Source organism: Aythya marila (assembly GCF_965140915.1).
Source record: "Aythya marila genome assembly, chromosome: 1".
NCBI lineage: Eukaryota > Metazoa > Chordata > Aves > Anseriformes > Anatidae > Aythya > Aythya marila.
The window spans coordinates 20,248,139-20,268,211 of NC_139042.1; the positions used below are offsets into that span (position 1 = coordinate 20,248,139).

The 20,073-nt window shown below is 42.6% G+C and overlaps 1 protein-coding gene across 1 annotated transcript in view; it reads right to left on the minus strand.

Moving 5' to 3' along the window:
- Window positions 1–13,458: 13,458 nt before the first annotated feature.
- The window catches only part of MIPEP (mitochondrial intermediate peptidase), a 72,344-nt gene continuing 65,729 nt past the window's right edge, over window positions 13,459–20,073 (minus strand). Inside the window, exon 19 of the mRNA XM_082751476.1 lies at window positions 13,459–13,705. Coding sequence (XP_082607602.1) covers window positions 13,611–13,705 — 95 coding nt within the window. The 3' untranslated portion in view covers window positions 13,459–13,610. The remainder of the gene's footprint in view (window positions 13,706–20,073) is intronic.

The window sequence follows — 20,073 nt, forward strand, 5'->3', positions numbered from 1 at the left end:
TTGGGAAAAAAATATATATATATACACATATAAAATTATATATATATATGAGATTTTAAGGCTTTATACATATATATATATATATATATATATGTAAGATTTAGCACTCTGCTTTCTGTTTGCTTACTCACTTTGCCTGTGGTGCAAGGTCTTCAGCTGCTGCAGCTCTGAGGATGTGCCTGCAATCCCCACATGATCCTAGGGAGCAGAAGTTACCTTTCCATCTGGCCTTGTTATAACTTATCTGCAACAGCTGAAGGAGGTGTAAATGCCAGGCAATCTCTGTTCTTTCCCCAGTTACCTCATTCTGGGGGGGACAAAAAAGGATTATCTCTATTTAAATTTTGCTTGTTAAATTACTTAAAAGCTCCCCTTAGTGAGACTCCAATTTTATTTCCTCATGGAATAGAAAAGTGCCTTATCCCCAGGCCCAGGAATCAGGCCAGAAACACCAAAACATCCCCAGCCTACGCCAACAACCCATTCTGCAAAAAATCTGTCCTTGTGTCGTGGTTAATGGGCAGTTCAAACAAAAAAGAAGGCAGCTGGAGACAGGAGAAAATAACTGCACAAAGATTTTCACTGCGGAGACACTCAGCAAAGCTCCCACTTGGGTGTGAAGGTTTTGCCAAATAACCTCGGGCTGCTCAGGGGGAGGTGAAGGAAGGAAAACTCCTCTGATGGCTGCAGCTCTCCTGCCCCTGGTGCATACCTGTCACTGTAGCTCCTTGATCTTGATAGAGACTCGATTTTGTGAAGCAGGCACACACAGCACTGACCCCTCGTTCCTGATGCACCTGGGTTTGTCCTTGCAACCCCCACCTCCTTCTTTAGGGCTCTTCCTCTCCTCCTTTACAGCTCTTCCCCATCATTCTGCTTTATTCATTTCCCTGTCACTGCTTCCATTTGCTGGCACTGCTTTGCTTTCTTTTCCCCACGTGTGTTTCCCATTCTCCTGCCTACCCTTGCTGGTCCCCTCACCTATCACCACCTGAAAGCAGAATTTAAAGCAGGTTTAAATCATGGGGATTTCATCAACCTGGGAGACATAACACGGAGTGCACAGCTATCTCGAAGGCTTTGTTCCCATGTTGAACCAAAGGAAATAAAAGAAGGAAACCAAAGGAGATACAGGTGCCCAGTGGCAGTGCCAGCTGCTCCCTGTGTGGAGCTCTTGGAAAAGCAGTCAGTGTGAATACAAAACCGACCTGCCAGGAGTCCAGCTGGTTGGGTTCATTCTCCCTACATCAAAAATGAATCTAACAGCTGAGCTTAACAGCTTAAAATGGTGATTTTTAAGCACTGGCCTTAACTGGGATTTTTGTTCTCTGTGAGAACGAGAGGTGGGGATTTTGTCACAGCAGCCGATAAGAAAGAGCCAACCAAGTGGGTTCATAACAGTTGCTAGTATTTTACTGACCATAAAGTGCTGCAAAGATTTTTATCTATTCCAGCAAGGACATGAGGGAATTACGATGGAAACAAAAACCTGCCTCACGTTTTTGTCCGGAGCTGTCATTTTCTCTTCCCTGAGATAATCATGCTGCAAAATATTACAGCAAAATGAACGATTGTTGGCATCAGATCTATTTTGTGCGCTCCTGATGCAGCATTTGCCCTCATGCAAGGAGCAGGTGAGCCAAGCGGCTGCATCCACCCATGGCTGGGATGGGGCCGTGCTCCTGGCTGCCTGCTTCAATCCTGGGTGGTGAGCACAGTCCTGCTACTGTGGCAGCCCGCTGCCTTTTTGCACTTTGCAAACTGTTCTGCTAAATTTGCTCAAAGCCTTACAGGGGGTGAGTGGGGCTCGTGCAGGAAGCAGTCTGTGGTGCAATGTGCTGCTGTGTGATGAAGCTTGGCATTAAACAAGTGTTTGTGCTTTGGTGCGTTTGGCTCTGGCTCTTTATTAGGTGATGGAGTGGGAAAGTGCAAAGCAGTTTCAGTGAGTGAGCCCTTTTGTTAGCACTGCTCCTCCACTTCCAGCAGCTGAAGGAAGTACTCCTGGGTGCAATTAATTTGCAATCTGTAAAAACCCAGATTCAGATAGGGCTGGAAACATTGCTGTCACCAGCTCCAAGCTCTTGCAATACCATCCTGCATTAGCAGAGTCGCTTCCTCTGGCTTGGAGTCACGGCTCACGACGAGCCAGCTGGCAGCTCTGAGGGCAGTGAGGTCTCTGTCATGCCCAGGGGAGCAGCCAGGGCTGCAAGGGCACTGCCAGAGCTGCAGGAGCTGGCTGGTGGCAAAGCTGCAGTGAGAGCAAGTGTGGGTGTTGGAGCTGGTGTACCTGTGTAAGCCCAGAAGAACATAAATCACAAGGGCTTAGCCTGACCCAGGAATCTGGCCCCACACCTGGAAGCCAATTTGCAACCTGTGTACTTGGAGTAGTGCTGCAAAACCAAAGAGGTGGAGATGCCCTGTAACAGCAAGCAGCCTGTGTTAGGCAGCACGACTGCAACAGGGTGGCTGCAACGAGAGCAGGTCAGGAGCTGGTCCTGGTTTTGCTAGAGCCACCTGCAGGACTTCCCTGGGGACCTGACATTTTCTTTTTCAAGTTTATATATATATATATATATATATATATATATGGATATTTGTGGGCATTGGGATTACTACTTGGCTGGACAGCAGACACTTTTCTAACTAATGAAGGTGTCATCAAAGGCCAAGGAAGAGCACATTTTCCAGTTAAAATATGTTGAGCTGTGAAATGAAACTGCTCTCCTAGCACCTTCACTTTCCCTTCACAGAGAGGGACAGGACAGCCTGTGGCTTCACTGATGACAGCACAGCAATCCCCTGCATCCTGTGCATTTTGTCTTCCTTTTTAATGCCACCTGTGGCTTTTCTACAGGTGGACATGAAATTACAGCCCTTGGCTAATGAAAGTGCAAGGGAAGGGCTGAGTCAAGCACAGCAGCCCTCTCCAACTTGAATTGAACCACCACTGATTGCCTGATAACAGTGGCACTGACAGGGTCACGGCAGGGCTGGGGTTGGAAGGGGAAACCCCTGGTGCCCCCCTGCCCAAGCAGGGACACCCAGAGCAGGCTGCCCAGGCCCATGTCCAGGTGGCTTTTGGAGCTCCCCAAGGAGGAGACCCCACAGCCTCTCTGGGCAGCCTGTGCCAGGGCTCCGTCACCCGCCCAGCACACTGAACACCAGCGCTTTTTGCCTGGGCAGATGACAGCTGTACAGTAGCCCAAACAATCCTTGGGAGGTGCTGCTCTGTGCTGGGAGGCTAGCAGGATATCTGTAACGATGCTGTGAAACGGATCAGCCACCTCTTTTCTTTGCCTGTGTTGCCACTACAGAAACACTCACACTAGACATGTTTCTGGTGCTCTGTTCCATGCCTTCTCCGATATTTTGGACATGTCCCATTACCAGCCCTTTCTGGGATGGTCAGTATCCGGACACAGGGCCACCACACACATCTGTACTGCCAGCTGAGCTGCTCACGCTGGGTGCATCTGCAAACTCTGTGGCTGCTTATTCTTCACGTCCTTTTCTATATTTAGGAGATCTTAGTGTACACAACAAGCAACCAAAACATGGGAAGAGCAAGCCAACATCAACACGAGTCCTGAGTTCAGGAATCCCTTGGGCCTGCAGCTAAATGATGAGGGTGCGATGGCAGCTGTACCCGCAGTGATTCTGTTCCCAGGAGCAAATGCTTATACAGTGACTTCTAATGGCATATTCAGTTTGGAGTCAGACTCGGTGATCCTTGTGGGTCCCTTCCAGCTTGGGATAGTCAGGTTTACCGCCTTGGGCAGCACTTTTGAAGTCCCACTCACAGCAGAAGTGACTCAGCCATTGGCAGCTCTTTATGCTCCCAAGTCACTCGAAATCTCCTAAATTTAACAGGATTTCTGCTGACAAACCCAGTGCTCCTGGCCCAAAGCCCAGCAGGAACAAACCCCACTGGTCCCAGGGACCTCTGGGTGCCACAGGGAGGGTGAAACAGGAGCTCTGCCATGGGGAGCGGGGAGCTCCCAGCCAAGAACAAGCACAACAGAAACACTGAGAGAGCCTTGAAGCAAGAGCTGAAGCTCACAGCTCCAGTGCTGGGTCCTGCGGAGCTCCACAAAGGAGGTGCACATACGGGCACATGAGGTTTGTAGGTAAATGGGATTTCTGTCCCTGCCTCGGTGAGATTATCTGACCCTGCTGCAGGTAGACGTGGAGCAATTCAGTCACTGCAGTGCCACTGAGCTGCCCTTTTTGTAGCTTCTGGTGGACTTTGGCTACAGTAGGATAGCTGCAGAAGATGTTAGATGCCAGTGAAGAACAGATTGCTCATTTTAACAACGTGGTTATTAAGATCTAATTGTAAGAAAGTCTCCTATTTTAATGAAGTACAAAGACACTAGAGTATCTTTTGCATTACCCAGATGGAAACAATTCCACTGAGTTCCACCCATCCTCACAGGATTTGGCTGCAAATGCTTCTACGCACTTATGAAAATTATGCTACAATTCAGCCACTGAAATGAAATTCTAGCGCACATCATCCCACACACATTCATGAAAGGGGGACTCTATCTTGCTCTGTGCAGAGATATTGACACAAATCAAATATTTGTCACATAACAGCACTATTTTCACAATCAAATATCGATACCAGATCCCTGCTGTTAAAATCCAAAATTTTTCTACAAGGCAAGCAGGACTCCCTAAGTCCCATGATGACACCCGAGACGCCAGCCTCCTGTGCTCTGGGGCACTTCTGACCTGAATTTTGACTGGCGTTTCTGAAAGTCAGATTGCAAACAAAAACTTCTTTGATACTCTGTAGGTTGTTTGTTTAACATTTTTAATAGCACTCACAGCATCAGAGCAGTACTAACGAAGAGAGAGGTTACAGACTCGCCTCTCCTTGTGCCGATATTTGCACAAATAGCACTGCATAGCAGGGTGCAGTATTTATGGCAGAGGTAGGCAAAAAGCAAATACAAGGTGGGGGGATGAGCTGAGCTGCCCTGGGAGCTGGGTTTCACCTCGTAGAGCCTCAGCCTTGCTGGAGGGGTTGGGGAGCGGGGCCATGCGATGCTGAGCCTGCAGCTCCTGTCGGGTGCTGCCATCGGTCACCCCGCCACCAGCCTGCAAAAGTCCACGCTCCCTCCATAGCTGTGTATTGAAAGGGATGACAGAAGTGTGCTGGCCGAGCAGAAACTATGTGCACAGGGAATGGTGGTGCTGGTGGCTTCTAGATGGGATTCCTCTTCAGGGCAAGTCAGCCTACATGGGCTGAGCTTACATGGGGGATTTCCTGCAAGCTGGGTATTCCTGGGCAGGGAGGACTCAGATCCTTTTCTGAGTGGATTCTAAAAAGAAAACAAATAACATATACTCAGAGGTAACCTAAAAGATTAACAAAGTACAGGTTTTGGGTCAGTGGAAGTAGCAACAGCTCAAAAGGGAGGCTCCAGCGCCGCCTCATGATTTGGCATGAGGAGGCCTTTCCTGTGACACACAGGCAGAAAGGCAAAGCTTCTCGCCCGCCTCATCACTCGCTCTGACATTTAGAGAGAGGGAAATGAAATAAGACATTTAGAGGGAGATGAAACAAAATCCTGGGACGTTGGCCAAACTGCCAGCTCTGCCTTCGCATGCCTCCTGCTCTCACGTGCACGCTGCCACCGCCGCCCGTGATGGTGGAAAGATGGCCGGCCCAGCTGGTCACACCTCGAGCGAACCCTCCTGAGAAGTCACAGCAGGGCCACACCAACTGCGGTCCCTCAACACCTCACCAGAGCAGAAGGGTCACAGGATCACAGAACTGTAGGGGTTGGAAGGGACCCCACGGGATCATCGGGTCCAACCCCCCTGCCAAAGCAGGTCCCCTAAGAGCTGAGGAAATGTGGACGTGTGGTGTGTTGCCGGGCCGCGAGCACTGATGGACCATCCTCCATGAAGGGAAGGGGCACCATAGGGCCCTCACCTGCCTCTGGGCCCTCTGGCAGAGGAGGCACTTGGAACACAACCTTCCTCGGCCCTGACTTTGTGAGGATGTCTCCATCTCCATATCACCTGTCTCCAGAGGCCCATCAGTTCCTCTGTGACTTTCAGCTCTTTGACAGAATGGATTCAGAAAGCAGTGGATGAAACACAGACAGTGCAGGTTTGAGCACAGCTGCCTGTCCCATTTCTGCAGCAAACCAGCCTAAAAACCAAGGCGAACAATGAAAAAGTAAGAGGAAAGCTCAAAGGTCCTGTTTATTTAAACAAGTCCTGCACATTTCTGGGCTGGTTACACAGAAACGACCTGTTATCTAGGATGTGGTGACTGGAATTTGAAATGCTTTCAGTCGGCATAAAGGGTCCCGATAAAGAGAGAAAGAACTACGATAAGAGCTGAGCTTTTACAGCCTCACAGCATCAGAGGGTGGCTGAGGCTGGCAGGGACCCCTGGTGGCCCCTGGTGCCACCCCTACCAAAGCAGGGACACCCAGAGCAGGCTGCCCAGGACCACGTCCACAGCAGGGCCACCACTTGAATTGAGATAGGCAGAAAGAAGCTGAAATGAATCTTTTTTTCCTTCAAAATGAAGCAGATAAAGCTGGAGGTGCAAGACAGGATGAGAAACATATATGGAGCAGAGCAAGAAGAAAAAAAAATCAGAATAAACCAAGCAAGACACAGGCTTCAGAGCAGCTGGACAGGTGCTTCTGGCAGACCCAGGGAGAGACCTGGAAAATGTAACAGCTTCCTGATGAAATAAGGAATGTTCAAGAGGTTCGATGTCAAATTAGCCATTTCCCTGAAGACAGCCAGCCAAGGTTTTTTTTTTTTTTTTTTTTTTTTTTTTTTTTTTTTTTTCTCTCACATATATCTGAGACAGTCAGAAACCAAAAAAAAAAAAAAAACAAAAAGCAGATTTTGTTGGAAAACAGAGATTACAAACCAAACAAACTACTTAAACCACCTTGTCTTGGGAATTTGGCTTTAAACAGCTGATTGAATGAAAGATAACTAATTTGATTAAGTAGAACAAGTTATCTAAATCCCTGTTTAGGGAGAACCCCGCCAGCAAGCCAGCACTTTGTTTAGCAGCCGGCCTGCAGTGTTAAAGGGTTTCAGCAAGAGCCGTGCCGCGGCACCTCGTGCTGCATGAAGGACAGGCTCAGGGGGCTGGCGGCAGGCCAACACGAGACAAAACAGGGGAAAATAAGAAGAGAAATTTCCAGGATGGTGAGAGAACAGGTCTGATAGAGCAGTCAAAGAAATATTTTTTTATATTGTTCTTTTTTTTTTTTTTACCCCTGTCCCTGACAGCCAAGTTACCAAGCCTAACAGTACTGCCTCTTCCTCGAAGCATTCAATTATATCTCCAATTCTTACAAACTTTAAAAGGTGACAAGTTCTTCCTTTTTTAACCCCACAGTGACCGTGCACACTATTTGTGCAGCTGTTCAGAGGCAGTGAGCTGTGATTTAAACTTATTTGTAATGAATGGGATTTAGGCTAGTATGAATCACCTTGATAAGACATATAATTGGTTTGTAGAAGTTTTAGTTTCTTATAAAGGTTGCTATATTACTTGTGTTCTCTAGGGCCTGCTTATAAAATGACATTGCTACAACTGTATTCTTCTGGAAAGAAAATGTAGACAACTGAGTCACATCTGTACATAAAGAAAGGCACTTTAAGGCATTCAAGTCAACTTTACTGCCTTTCTCATTTCCAAAATCTGTGAGAAGAATGAGATCACTTCTGGATCCTGCAGCTCAGCTCCTGGGTTACAAGGACAGATTTAAATGACCTTGGGAGAAAATGCTCGACAGGTATGAACACTGCAGGTCTTTAATAAATTCATTGGAGCTTTGGGAATTTATCCTGGAAGAAGACTTGGCTTGTACTGAGAAGGGGAACATGAGGCTGGGGGGTTTCACCTTCACGTTTGGGCAACCTGGTCTGGTGGGAGGTGTCCCTGCCCATGGCCGGGGAGTGGAACAGGGTGAACTTTAAGGTCCCTTCCAACCCAAACCATTCTGTGATTCTGTGAATCAGAAGGAAGAAATTTGGGTCTGCACTATGTGACACCAACAACTCGTTCTGAGTTTATGAACATTTGTTCTTTTGTACAAATTTTGAACAATGGCAGTCGGCTGCAACTGAGCTTTCGGTAAGTACTTCAGAAGGGCACTGTTAATAAACAGACTTTATTTCCAAGCACTGCCCTACTAACCTTCCTAAAACCCAGGATGTGCTGAAGATTAATGAAAAGCACCTTCTGCAACTATTTTAATAGTGTTACATGATAAAGTGTATTAACATACAAACTCACGCATATGACAGGCAGGAAAAGCAAACAATGGTGATATTTGACTACTGAAGGAATGGTACCTTCAAAAAAAACAACCCAAACCCACAACAGTAAGTTTGGTGCTTCCAGGTGTTTTGAATTTAAAACAGGATTCCCGACGCTGGTATTTTAGCAGACTATTATTCTGGACCCTTTCCGTGCCACCAGTCTGGAAGGAAGTGGCATGGCCAGCTCCAGCCATCTGCAAGCTGCCCCGCAGCCCGCTGCGTGGCTGGGGGGGGAAACACACCCCACCAACTTTCCCCTCCGTTTGTAAAATTCTGCACCAGCAGAGCACCGACCAGTTACTCTGTCAGATCTTTATCACCGCTTTGCTTCTGGGTTAAGTATTTTGTCTTTTAACAGATTTTTTCGGATGCTTCCTCTGAGCAGCAAGCCGTGAGGATTTCCTACCAGCTCCTTTTCCAGAGCCATCTGGGGAAGAGCAGCCGCAGCAGGCTTGAAAGATAAACAAATCTCTGCCGGGGAAGATCAGAGGGGCCGCCCGGCCGTCCTGCCGGGGCTGATTTATACGGCCTTATCTTTTATCTCCTTCCACTCCTCCCCGAGCACGCTAGCTGTTCTCCCACGGTGCTTCTCCCCGGGAAACCCGCGCGCTTGCTTTCTGCAATCGTTCACTTTCAGCTCTCAAGTTGTCTTCTGATTTTAATGTAATCTTCCTCTTTTGGCAGGCGGCGAATTTGCCAGGGTAAGGCACTCACTTGAACTTGTTCCCAACACCATGTAAATAAATCCCTGGCTCTGGGAAAAGAAAATCTCCTGTACTTTGCCCAGAAGCTCTCCGAAACGCCAGATGCTCAGAGCCTCCCACCTAAGGAGCAGCGAAGGAAGCGCTTTGGCTCCCACCACTTTTCCATCTCTCATTGACCCTTTCCTAGCCATGAAACCACGAGCAGAATAGGCACACAGCGACTGGGGACCTGCCACCTTCATGGCACAGCTTTCCTCCAAAAACACTCCATCCAGAGCCCTTAAGGCTGGGAAGACGACTGCCCACTTGACTAAGGCTTTGGGGCTTCTGTGAATTAATCTGAACTAGGGCATATTTTTGAGCAAAATCGTCCATTTCTGATGGACGTTCCTCGTGGTGATCAGCCAACCCCAGCACAGTCCTTTGGGTGTGCTGCAGTGCTGAGGTACCCCTGCTGACAAAAAGTAAACTAAAAATTGGGGGTAAATGCTTCCAATTTCAGCTATTGCCTCAATAGACACTTGTTTGTCAGACTGATGTCCAGACTCCCATTTCTGCTTCTGTAACATGACTTAGATATATCAATCATAATAATCTGAATAATCCTTTCTGAGCCACCAACATTGCTGTTACAATGACCCATGCTCTTCATTTCCACCTTAGTATCATGTACAATACCAAGATCCGTTATTTTGATAATAAATTCTTTTTTAATTTTTGTACACTGATTTATGCTTGAGCCACTGTACAAAGTGCTATTTAACATCTTTAGAATTAGGAAGCATTTTATCATCAGACAGTAGGAATTCTTCTATCTGGCTTTTCACTGAAGACAGAGCAGAAATATTTCTGAACACCTCTGCCTTTTTTTGTTAGTGCTGTAATTCCCATTTTAGACTTACTGGTCTGTAAATACATGCAGGAAGAAAACCCTCTTTTAGTCTCCCTAAATCTGTATCACGGAGGTTATTTTGCTTCTGTATCAACCGTTTTTCATGCCTGGTTTCTAATCTATATTCAATTCTTCCTCGCTCTATCTCCTTTCTCCTCCCTGCCCTCTCTACTTGGCTGCTTTCCTCTGCTCCTCTCGTTTTGCCGATCGAGAGAATTCCACGCTGCACCGTGTTTACTGCACCAGAAAGCAATTATTAAGCAAGATTTCAGTCTGCTTTAGGTGAATCGGAAAAACAATCACATCAAACATGGAGGGGAAAAAAAAATAAGAGCATAACTGACACCTCAGACTATCAAATGTAATCCATGTGTGTTTTTCCGGTATGTCTTAATTGCATGTTATTATCTCAGAATTGCATAAGGGTATAATTTCCTCCAAAGATGTTCACTACTTATTTTCTATAGCAGCTAAAATCCAAAACATAGCACACTTTCAGATTAAAAGCATGACACTGAGTTGCAGGGTTCTAAAAGCCGCTTTTGGACGGCCAGATCAGCAGCCCCAGTGGGAAAGTAAGGAATGCTGGAAAAGGATTACAGTGGTTTTTACATTTAAGAGGAGTTACACTGCTGGTCACAAGAGAGATCTCACATTACTGAAAGTACACATATTTGCTGAAAAATAAAAGTCTCTCAGAAAGAAAAGGAAAAAAAAAAAAGCATCAGACATTTGAACAGCTGGAAGCATTTTTAGAAACTACAAAAAAAAAAAGGAGAAAAAAATCATTTAGAAAAACATTTCCCTTTCTGTAGTAAGCATCGTAGTGGTGATATAATGTGTTCTCAAGAGGCTTAATCACGTCTACTGTTCAATCCTCAAAGGTTATTTCATAAAACAAAAATTAGTGGAGTCAACAGAGTTTCTTCACAAAAAAAAAAAAACCCTGAAGCTGTCATTCTGAGTTATATTTATTTTCCTGCCAGCTCCCACCTTTGTCAAATGTCCCAAGAGCTATGAATCTGTGACAACAAGCTAAAATCCAATTTGCTCTGGCAAAAGACAATGTTTTCTTCATTTCTTTGCCTCTATCTGATTTTTGTATTAGGGAGATGTTGTCTGATGCCACTCTGACAAAAACTTGAAAGGAGTGCTGTTTACAGAAGGATCAAATGAGACAGTGAATTAAGGAAGTAACAGGGGCCACAGGCATAAACCAACGACTACCATATATATTTTGATAAAGTATGTAAACTCTAGAACCAACATCGCTTCAATTTCTTTCGAATTAAAACCCACGGGCAATCTCTTAATTTTAAATGCTCTACTTATTCCGCCAATTATGAGGCATTATTTTCTTTACAGTAATGCTCCAAGGCTCACGCCAGCATTAGGATTTCCTTTTCCCAAGTTCTTTTTGTCACAATGAATCTTTTATCATCCACCAGCTCCAGATAAACATTATTGGCAGTTTGCTCGGTACAGAAAACACAAAACCAACAACACAGGACTCCCCTGGTGACACCCTTTAATTCCCACACGTCCACTGAGTACTCTATCAAGGGCTGCTAAACTTACCTTTAAGAGTTATTGTTTCCTCTTGTGAACCTACCATCTTCAAAATATGTTTTTAACTCACACTTAAGCTTAAATTTGTTTAGTTTCTTTATTATTTTTTTTAATCACTTGGATTACAGGGAAATACCCACCTAGTTTGTTAAACCAAACTGTTCCCTCTTAAAGACCCACGGCAGATGCAGAACGCAGTCAGACACAAAGCATGGAGGCTTGGTGGTGGCACATCTGAAAACAGGTCAACTACTCTTTAGTCAAAACATATCTAAAAACATCTAAAATCGGTTCTAATAAAATGGCAGTACTGTTCATTGTCACGAGACAAATTCCCACCATACAAAAACAAAGTGAAAAAATTGGTTAAAATATCAAACAATGTCTAATAGCACAGATTCTGTTAAAAAGCAGTGCCCAAACACCTAATCAACTCCCACCCTCCTTATTTATCTCTTCCCAAACATCCTTTTTTTTTTTTTTTTTCTCATTAAAGGTTTGTATATTTATTTTTCCCTTGTTTCTCCTCCAGCTAATTGCCCTCATCGCTCAGCCTTGGTTTTGTTGCTCCTTTCACTTGCGCTTGCATGGACACATGAAACTTTTTGTGTCAATCTACAGACAAGGTTGTCTTCTAAAAGACAAGACTATTACTTTAGAGAAAAACTTACCACATTTTCCATTTCAGAATTTACTTCGTGAGAAGAAGAAACCCTCACTGATAGAGTCTCCTTTATCACCCACTATGTAATGTGTAACCTTCAGCTGCTCCAGCTCTCTGGAGCTAAATGTACTGGAAAATATCTTTGTTTCAAGTGAGTTTTGTACCCCCAGACCTGCCTTTTGACCGCTTCCCAACCCTTGTCCACTCATGAAATGGAAAATCCATGTGGACAAAGATGCAGGAACAGATTCAGGCCCCAGCTAAGCAGCACATTTTGCCAACTTATTTCCACAGTATGTTCCCTGCAGTGGAATCACCAAAATGCCTGCAAATCCATACTCACCATATACTTCATCCAGTAAAGCCCTTAACATAACGTACACAAACCCAAATGACCACTATGGAACAAAATAAAAAGGTAGAAGGACAAAAGCACACAGTTAATGTTAAGCACACAGTTAACTTCTCAGAAAACAACTGCGCTCTTCCTGATGCGTGCGTACTGAAGCTCAGTGGCAGATCTGCACAAGGTAAGCCTAGGAACAAGAAGTTATAACTTGGCTGGGTATTGTAGACACTATGAATTCAATAGCAATACCAGTTCTGTGGCACCTTGCAAACTCCATTCTTCCTCCCAACAACTTTGTGCACCTGCTCCAACCCTACAGAAGACCTGTTCGATGGCTTTGTGTAACAAAATGATACTATTTTTACTTGCAAACGTGGCCATGCACATACCTATTGGATCATCACAGCATGACTACTTTCCATGTCATCTTCCACTGGGAAACATTTATGGGCTTCCTCTTTACCTCCTTTCTCGTTTTCATGTTGCAAGGTGTTTCTTTCCTTCCCATCCTAACATTTTCCTTCACATACCTGTATGACTACAGCTTTTCTTTTCCCATCTTTTTGTTCTCTATCTCAAATCATTTCTAGTTTTCCACTGCAACGTTCTTTCCAATTTCTCTTCTCCATTGAGAACACAATTTTCTATTCCCCAGTGCAGAACTCCCACAAGGAACAACAGTTAAGAAAGGTTAAAGAATACCCAGGCACGTGTGAGAAGGACCCATGCACACAGTTATGGGTCATGACACTTGACAGTTATGTGCTAACACTGAACCACTTTGTCTACTCAAAGACTGTTTGCACTGCTCCACCCACCCTGAGGATGAATTCACTTCCCATTTAACCATCTGTTTCTACAAGATCAATTTTTTTACTGGTACATATTATATTCTCAAATTCTGTGCTCCTGTGGAATGGAAAGCCATCATCCCATCATCTTCATAAATGAAACCAGGTGATCCAATGAGATAATTTATTACTCTTCCACCAACACGGATATTCAAACATGTACAAGTGCTCACCAAGAAGCAAAACCAGTCACAACAACATTGTAACCACAATTAAGATGTATGTAATCTTCCGTAAAATAATTCAGTTCTGTTCAATACTTTTATGAGTCCGTGATAAAAGTTTCGAAGTCCTGGTCTAAGTCTGAAACAAGGGCATCCACAAAATCTTCAACTGAAGGCGATTTCTGAAGCATACCTATAAAACCAAGACAACAGACTGTTAGCAAGAACACCTCAAAAGATTAGCCAATGATAAACTAACGAGCTTTTAATGTCACAACATGACAGAAAGGGTTACTGTGTTTGTCAAGAAATAAATGCAATTATACCATACAGGCAGTAATTAATTTATTCAAGCTACCTATTACATGTTATCACAGAATTGACAGGTTTAAGATTGTGAACTTTTTTTTTTTTATCACTACAATCTTGCCTAGGTTGAGAATTATATCTGTTGTAAAGGAATGTAACCAAGACACAGGCTAGATGCAGTCATTTCCAAATGGCTGGAAGGAAACGTTGATTGAGAAGGATCTAAAGCCTTATCTACTGAGTCTCTAGCCTGGTACAGCCAGAAAAAACAACATGCTTTCTCAAAGTACTACACACCTTAAAAACATTGCATTTAGTTTTTGAAGTACAAACATCTCTGAAATACATCACCAGGCATGAAACATACCCAAACACATCACACTTTCAGTGTGCTGCAGTCGTAGTTCGCTTTTTTACAGTACAAGGATTTACCTTTTATTAGGAATATTCACTAGTATGTTAGCTGTGTTATATGGCTATGGAATAACAGACAGGGAAATGAGCACAATGAAGAATCATGTTCAAGTATTCTGTCAGCTAATTCTACAAGCAGACCAACCAAAAATCTCACACCTTCCTCCCCAGCATCCCAGTTTTCAGAGAGCACGAGAATATCTCATGTAAATTATTTTCAGATGTTTCTTTGTAACAAATATTACATTAGTGTTGGGGCTTTTCACTGTTATTAACATTTTCAAGATTATATATGGAAATTTACTGCATTACTTGTAGCAGGGGAAAAAAAAACAGTATGGCTGCCAAATAACGTAGAATTTAATCTTCGTACTTCTTTGATGTGTTCTGTTCTTTCTGTTCTTTCTGACAACTGCCAATGTAAATATAACCTTGTTCTACCCTTTCTGATCAGCGTACCTACGGTACATAATTTTATATTCTTTCACATCCTCAACAATATTTGCTTTCAGTGGAAATTATAATTGCCTGCTGCTAAAAGACCGGAATCTTTTACTAAAGCACAATGATTCAAAACCCACCAGGAAACAGACCGGCTCGAGGTAGTGTTGTTTGAGCAACTGAAGGAATTTTCTTGCTGACACCTCACAGAATCCCATTTCGATCTGTTTTAAACACGTTGCGAATGTCAACACCAACTGCCACGACCCAGTAGGTTAACACTGAGCACTCAGAGGAAGACAAATCTCATACTAGATATAGGTTGATTGAAATGCTGCTAACTGAAGTCTGCATCAAGCGATTTTCAAAATGAAAGAGAACAGAATAAATATCTCTAAGCGCTCGGTAAACTCGTCATCTGCTCTAATGGTAGTAAAATTGCTGTGGAATTTCTTCCAGTTCACAATGAAAGATCACAAGCAACACGCAGGGCTGAGAAACAGATGTGTCCCATACCAGCTGCTAACCTGTGCTCCCCAGAGCACTGCAGGCTCACTCTCCTGGGTTCCTGACTGGGGTGGCTGGGGGACACATATCTTTGCTCCCCAGCAGCCTTAACAGAGATAAACAGTTTAAACCCATAGTATTTTCCTGCAGTTTGCTCAAAAGTGGAGAGAATGCCTTAAGGAAGCGATGCAGATGGCAGCTCACTGGAACACAGATTGACGTGCACGACTACTGGAGCTTCATCCTTCATGGAGATGAAGTGGTCCAGTCCCAACAGTGCAAATCATTTTGCCTTTTTTTTTTTTTTGGCATCATTTTACCTCAGACATTTACATCTCAACTAATTGGCTCTATTTCTAGAAACTGAACGGTAAAAAGAAGTTCATGACTGCCAAGCATATGATCTCTTTCAGAGGTCTACTTTATAATGAGATGAATTGTGCCTATGAAGCATCTATTTTTTTCCCACAGCCCAAAAAAGAAACCTAGATGACCAGCTTAGGTATAAAAATGTGAAGTTAGGTGAAACGATTTCTTCCCTGGAGGTATTTAAGAGATGTGTGGACATGACTCTAAGGGATATACACGGTCTAGTGATGAGATGCGGTAGGTCAGGTTGATGGTTGGACCTGATGATCTTGAAGCTCTTTTCCAACCTGAATGATTATATGAGCCTTTCAATTTTTAAGATGTTCTATAAAAGAACCATTTTTCTACAGCCAGTATGCCCTTTTCTACCAATATGGAGGGATGACAGTAGCGCTGTCTAGGCAGTATTTTTCATTGAAGTATAAAAATGGCCACAATTCACACAACCTCCACCTCTGCAAACCCCAAAATACATTAAAAAAAAAAAAAAAAAAAAAAAAGAAATCCAAACCTTCAAATATTAAGTTTGTAAAAACCAGTTTGGCTGGATGACATTTAGCTAATTCTCTTGACACTCTAAAATTTATTTTACTGTGAAGAATTCTTAAAGCCCCGATTATCAATATGTCACAAAAGAAGAAAGGTTAACATTACATAATGCTCAGTTCTGAGGTATGGGAAGAGACAAAACTGCTGCTGGGATTATCTTTGAGCAGATTTAATGTCCCTCTTGTATAAAGTTAGCAAAACACAAGAAAACCGTTCCATCCCTGGATATTACAAACTGAGTAAAAGAAACATAATTAACTACAATACAGTCGGACATGCAGCCAAACACAGTCTTACCAAATCTCACTCAAAACTTGCTGCAAACTATATTTAGTTAGTCTCCACATGGTTTGTTTTAATTAAGTAGGAGAATTCAAAGCCTTTCTGGCAATAGTGATGTCAAATGACCTCGTACCCAGTAGTTCCAGCTGTTGATAATACAAACAGATTTCAGATTTCTTGCATTAGCGGTCTACTGCATTGCTATTTTCCCATCACTGACATCAAAAGCAGACACCAGCAGAATTTGCTTTTGAAAGGGAAGGACGAAGAGTAACTGAGGTCATCAGTGAAGAACTTCTGCAGTAAAATAAGCATGCCCTTATGAAATAAATAACTACAGATTTCAGAGCAGACGACTCCATAAGAAACAGACACTGATGGTATTTCCGTGTTTTAACCTCTTACTCTACCCAGCTGTGCTGAGAATGGTCCACGTCTCCCTTTAAACTCCATTAAAATATATCAAAGTAGGATCAGTATGTGCTCAGCACTTCGGTCTAAATGATTTAGTAAGATGTCCACAACGTCTGATGGTTGCAGTTTTAAAATCTAGGAGTGTGTTTTATACATTCAGCCCTCCTATTTCAGCTCAGTCTCTCCCAAGCCTAAGGCAACTGCATAGCTTATCTTCCCTGCTTTGAAGTTTTCTTTCACATTACAGCGCTGTGGTTAACCACACCCTTTTGAGAGATGGTTAGCTGTAACCTACAATCACTGGAAATTGGGAGAAGAATAAAGCCTGTGGCAGAATTTGGCCTCTGCCCCTTTGGAACACTAATTATTTTGGGTCCGTGTATTTTGAGTTAACATACGTTGCCACTCACACCACCTTTCAGGATTTATGCATGGGTTTTGTACTTTCAAAGAGACAAAATCATTATCTGAAGATCTTTACAGCCTCTTCAAATCATAAGTATTCTATCAAGTACAATTTGAGGCATGGAAAAACAAATTTTCAAACTACACTGGAGCAAATGCATGTTTATTTACAGATTTAGGCGGCTTGATTACTACATATGCACACAACTGAGTATGACTATCTGCAAAACAATGCAGCATTGATCAATCAAGTACACAACCGCATGTGGATTTTCCACATGGGCTTCTTCAGAGACCCAAAGGGCAATCTGCCTGCACAAAAGCAGCAGGACAAGCACGCTCCAGAGTCTGTTCCATGCTTTCAGTACCCAAATCATCCAGCCCTGTACTTTTTCCACTCTGCAATTCACTTTCTGCCTATGCACCTGGGTTTCTTTCCAGCCAGGGAGTGCCAAGGGAGAGGGGGAGGGATGGTGCACACCTAAGTCTTGTTCAGACCTGCAGCTGGACCTGGAAGGGACCTGGGTTACCTATCTTTGAAGGAGTTTGGAAACCCTAATGCCATGCAATCCAGTGAAGGAGAGCCATGTGGCCATCCCACAAGGACAGAGACATCGTGTTCATCTCAAACTGCATTTTCTCCTTAAAGAAAAGAAGAAAACCTCTTGGACAAAGAGTTTTCCACTTTTTTTTTTTTTTTTTATTACTTCTGCTATGCGTATTTGTGACTATTTTTGTATTATCAAAGGGGTAACATAAAAGGGGTCACTTCAGAAAATGCTTTAAAAGGTTTCAAAAAGCCTTTGAGCTGATTTTTTTTTTTTTAATGGGAACAGGTGCCAATAGAATCAAACCCAAACTCCAAAAAGTATATTGTGTTTTCTAATGAAAGACTAGCCCAAACATGAATCTTGTCACTGACTGCACTGGATGGCAGGTCAGATCCTTTATCTTCCCTAATCAGTACATCTATAGAGTTGTGTGGGAGAAAGATGAAAAGCTAGGGTCATATCCAAGCACAAAAGAAAGACAATAGAGAGCTTCTGAGAAGAAAATCATAATAAAGAAACGGAATAAATGAAATGTGCTTGTGAAGTTATCTGCTATCAAACCATCAATGAATATGGCTAACTTCACAATTGGATAAGGAAACACTTCAAGGGTGAGGCCACATACAGAAGTCAGGCTTGAACAAGTGCATGCCTTTATTAAAGTTAAATAAAAATCAGAAAAAAATATAGAACTGTGTTGTGGTTTTTTTTGTTTGTTTGTTTCTTTCTTTCTTTTAAATAGGGTACTACTGAGCACAAAATCTGAAGTGTTTCACTGGAAAATAATAAAACCAACAAGCTGTTACACCCAGTACAATTTGTCTTTAGTCAGGAGTCTGGTCATCTGCTATGGGAGCGTGGCATTGTAACTGATGAAAATCAAGAAAAGATGGAAATCAAGTATTATAGAATATCCATAATGAATAAAAAGGAAAAAATGCTGATTGAAATGGCAACCTAAACAAATTAAAGAACAAGTAGCTGTTCTTAATTTTCTCCTTAAATTCTCAATTCTTCTAATAGATGTGGAGTGTTTGAGTGTAAACATACAATAAGCTTTTCCATCATTTGTGTTCTGTGATTTAATCTCACATAATCCAAAACAAGCAATCAAATTATTAACTTGTCAAAAGGCCTGAGTCACCTGAATTTCAATTTTCAGGGAGTAACTCAAGCTTGCTTGTTTAAGTTTCACACTGTCTACAAATGAACATCACAATGTGCACAGGCAAGGACACTGACAATTAATAAAGGCCCTTTTCTAATCATGTTATGATCTTGAATATCTTTTTAAATTTCTGTCTAAAGTAATATTGAAAAAAATCAGAATACAAAAGTGAAAACAGCTTGAAAACATCCGCTGTCTTAAAGCTGATGCAAAGGAGTTATTGCTGCGTGGTTCTCCTTTACATCTGAACAGACATACCAGCAGGAGCACTACAGTTACTTGTCTTAATAGTGACACACTATAGTAAAGTCACTATTCTGTTTAGTGATTTAAGAACTTACTGATTTAAAGAAAAAAATGAAAAAAAAATCAAACTGCATATCTTCCATACATAGGTTTCTTTGGTCACATCACAAAGGATTCAATTATTCTACCATTAACATTAACTTGCACAGTTATTCCTTAAACATGGCTCACTCTCTTCTTCAAACACCAGATTGCACAGCTGTCACTTCATCATTCACCACTGATACTGAGCACTCAGTGATGAACTATCTGCACTAAATGAGCTGAGGACTTTAAGCATGAGTAATACAAATACTGAAATGCCTAAAACATCTGATTATTGCATTACAAGACAGTTAAACTTATTTGTGTGATTTGACTGTGCCTTTCATCATACTCAGATTTCCTTTAAACTTAAAAAAAAAAAACCTATAATGCCACTTCTTCGGATCAATTTCAGTAACAAATTTTGTGCAAAAATAACTGATACATACTTTCAACCCCAAGCTGATGGTACCATGTTCAAGTGTATTCGCCCATATGCAAGGGGGAAAGCCAGCAGTACGTCCATAGATTTTTATGTATGTCCACCCACAGATGTGTTTGCACATTTCATTCAAATAATATTTGATTAAAAGGAGCACATTGCCATCAACTTCAGCATAGCCTCTTGGGCATTCCAATAAGACTCCAATAATGCTCAACAATTAAAAATATGCCCCAAAAATATGAAACAGAAAAGATAACAAACATAACTGGCATTTTAAAATATTCTTTCTTCTTCTATGATATGACCTACAATATTAACTGGATTTGCTTGTGAAGATGTAAGTTCTTGTCTTGCAACTACTTAGCCCATACTCAAGC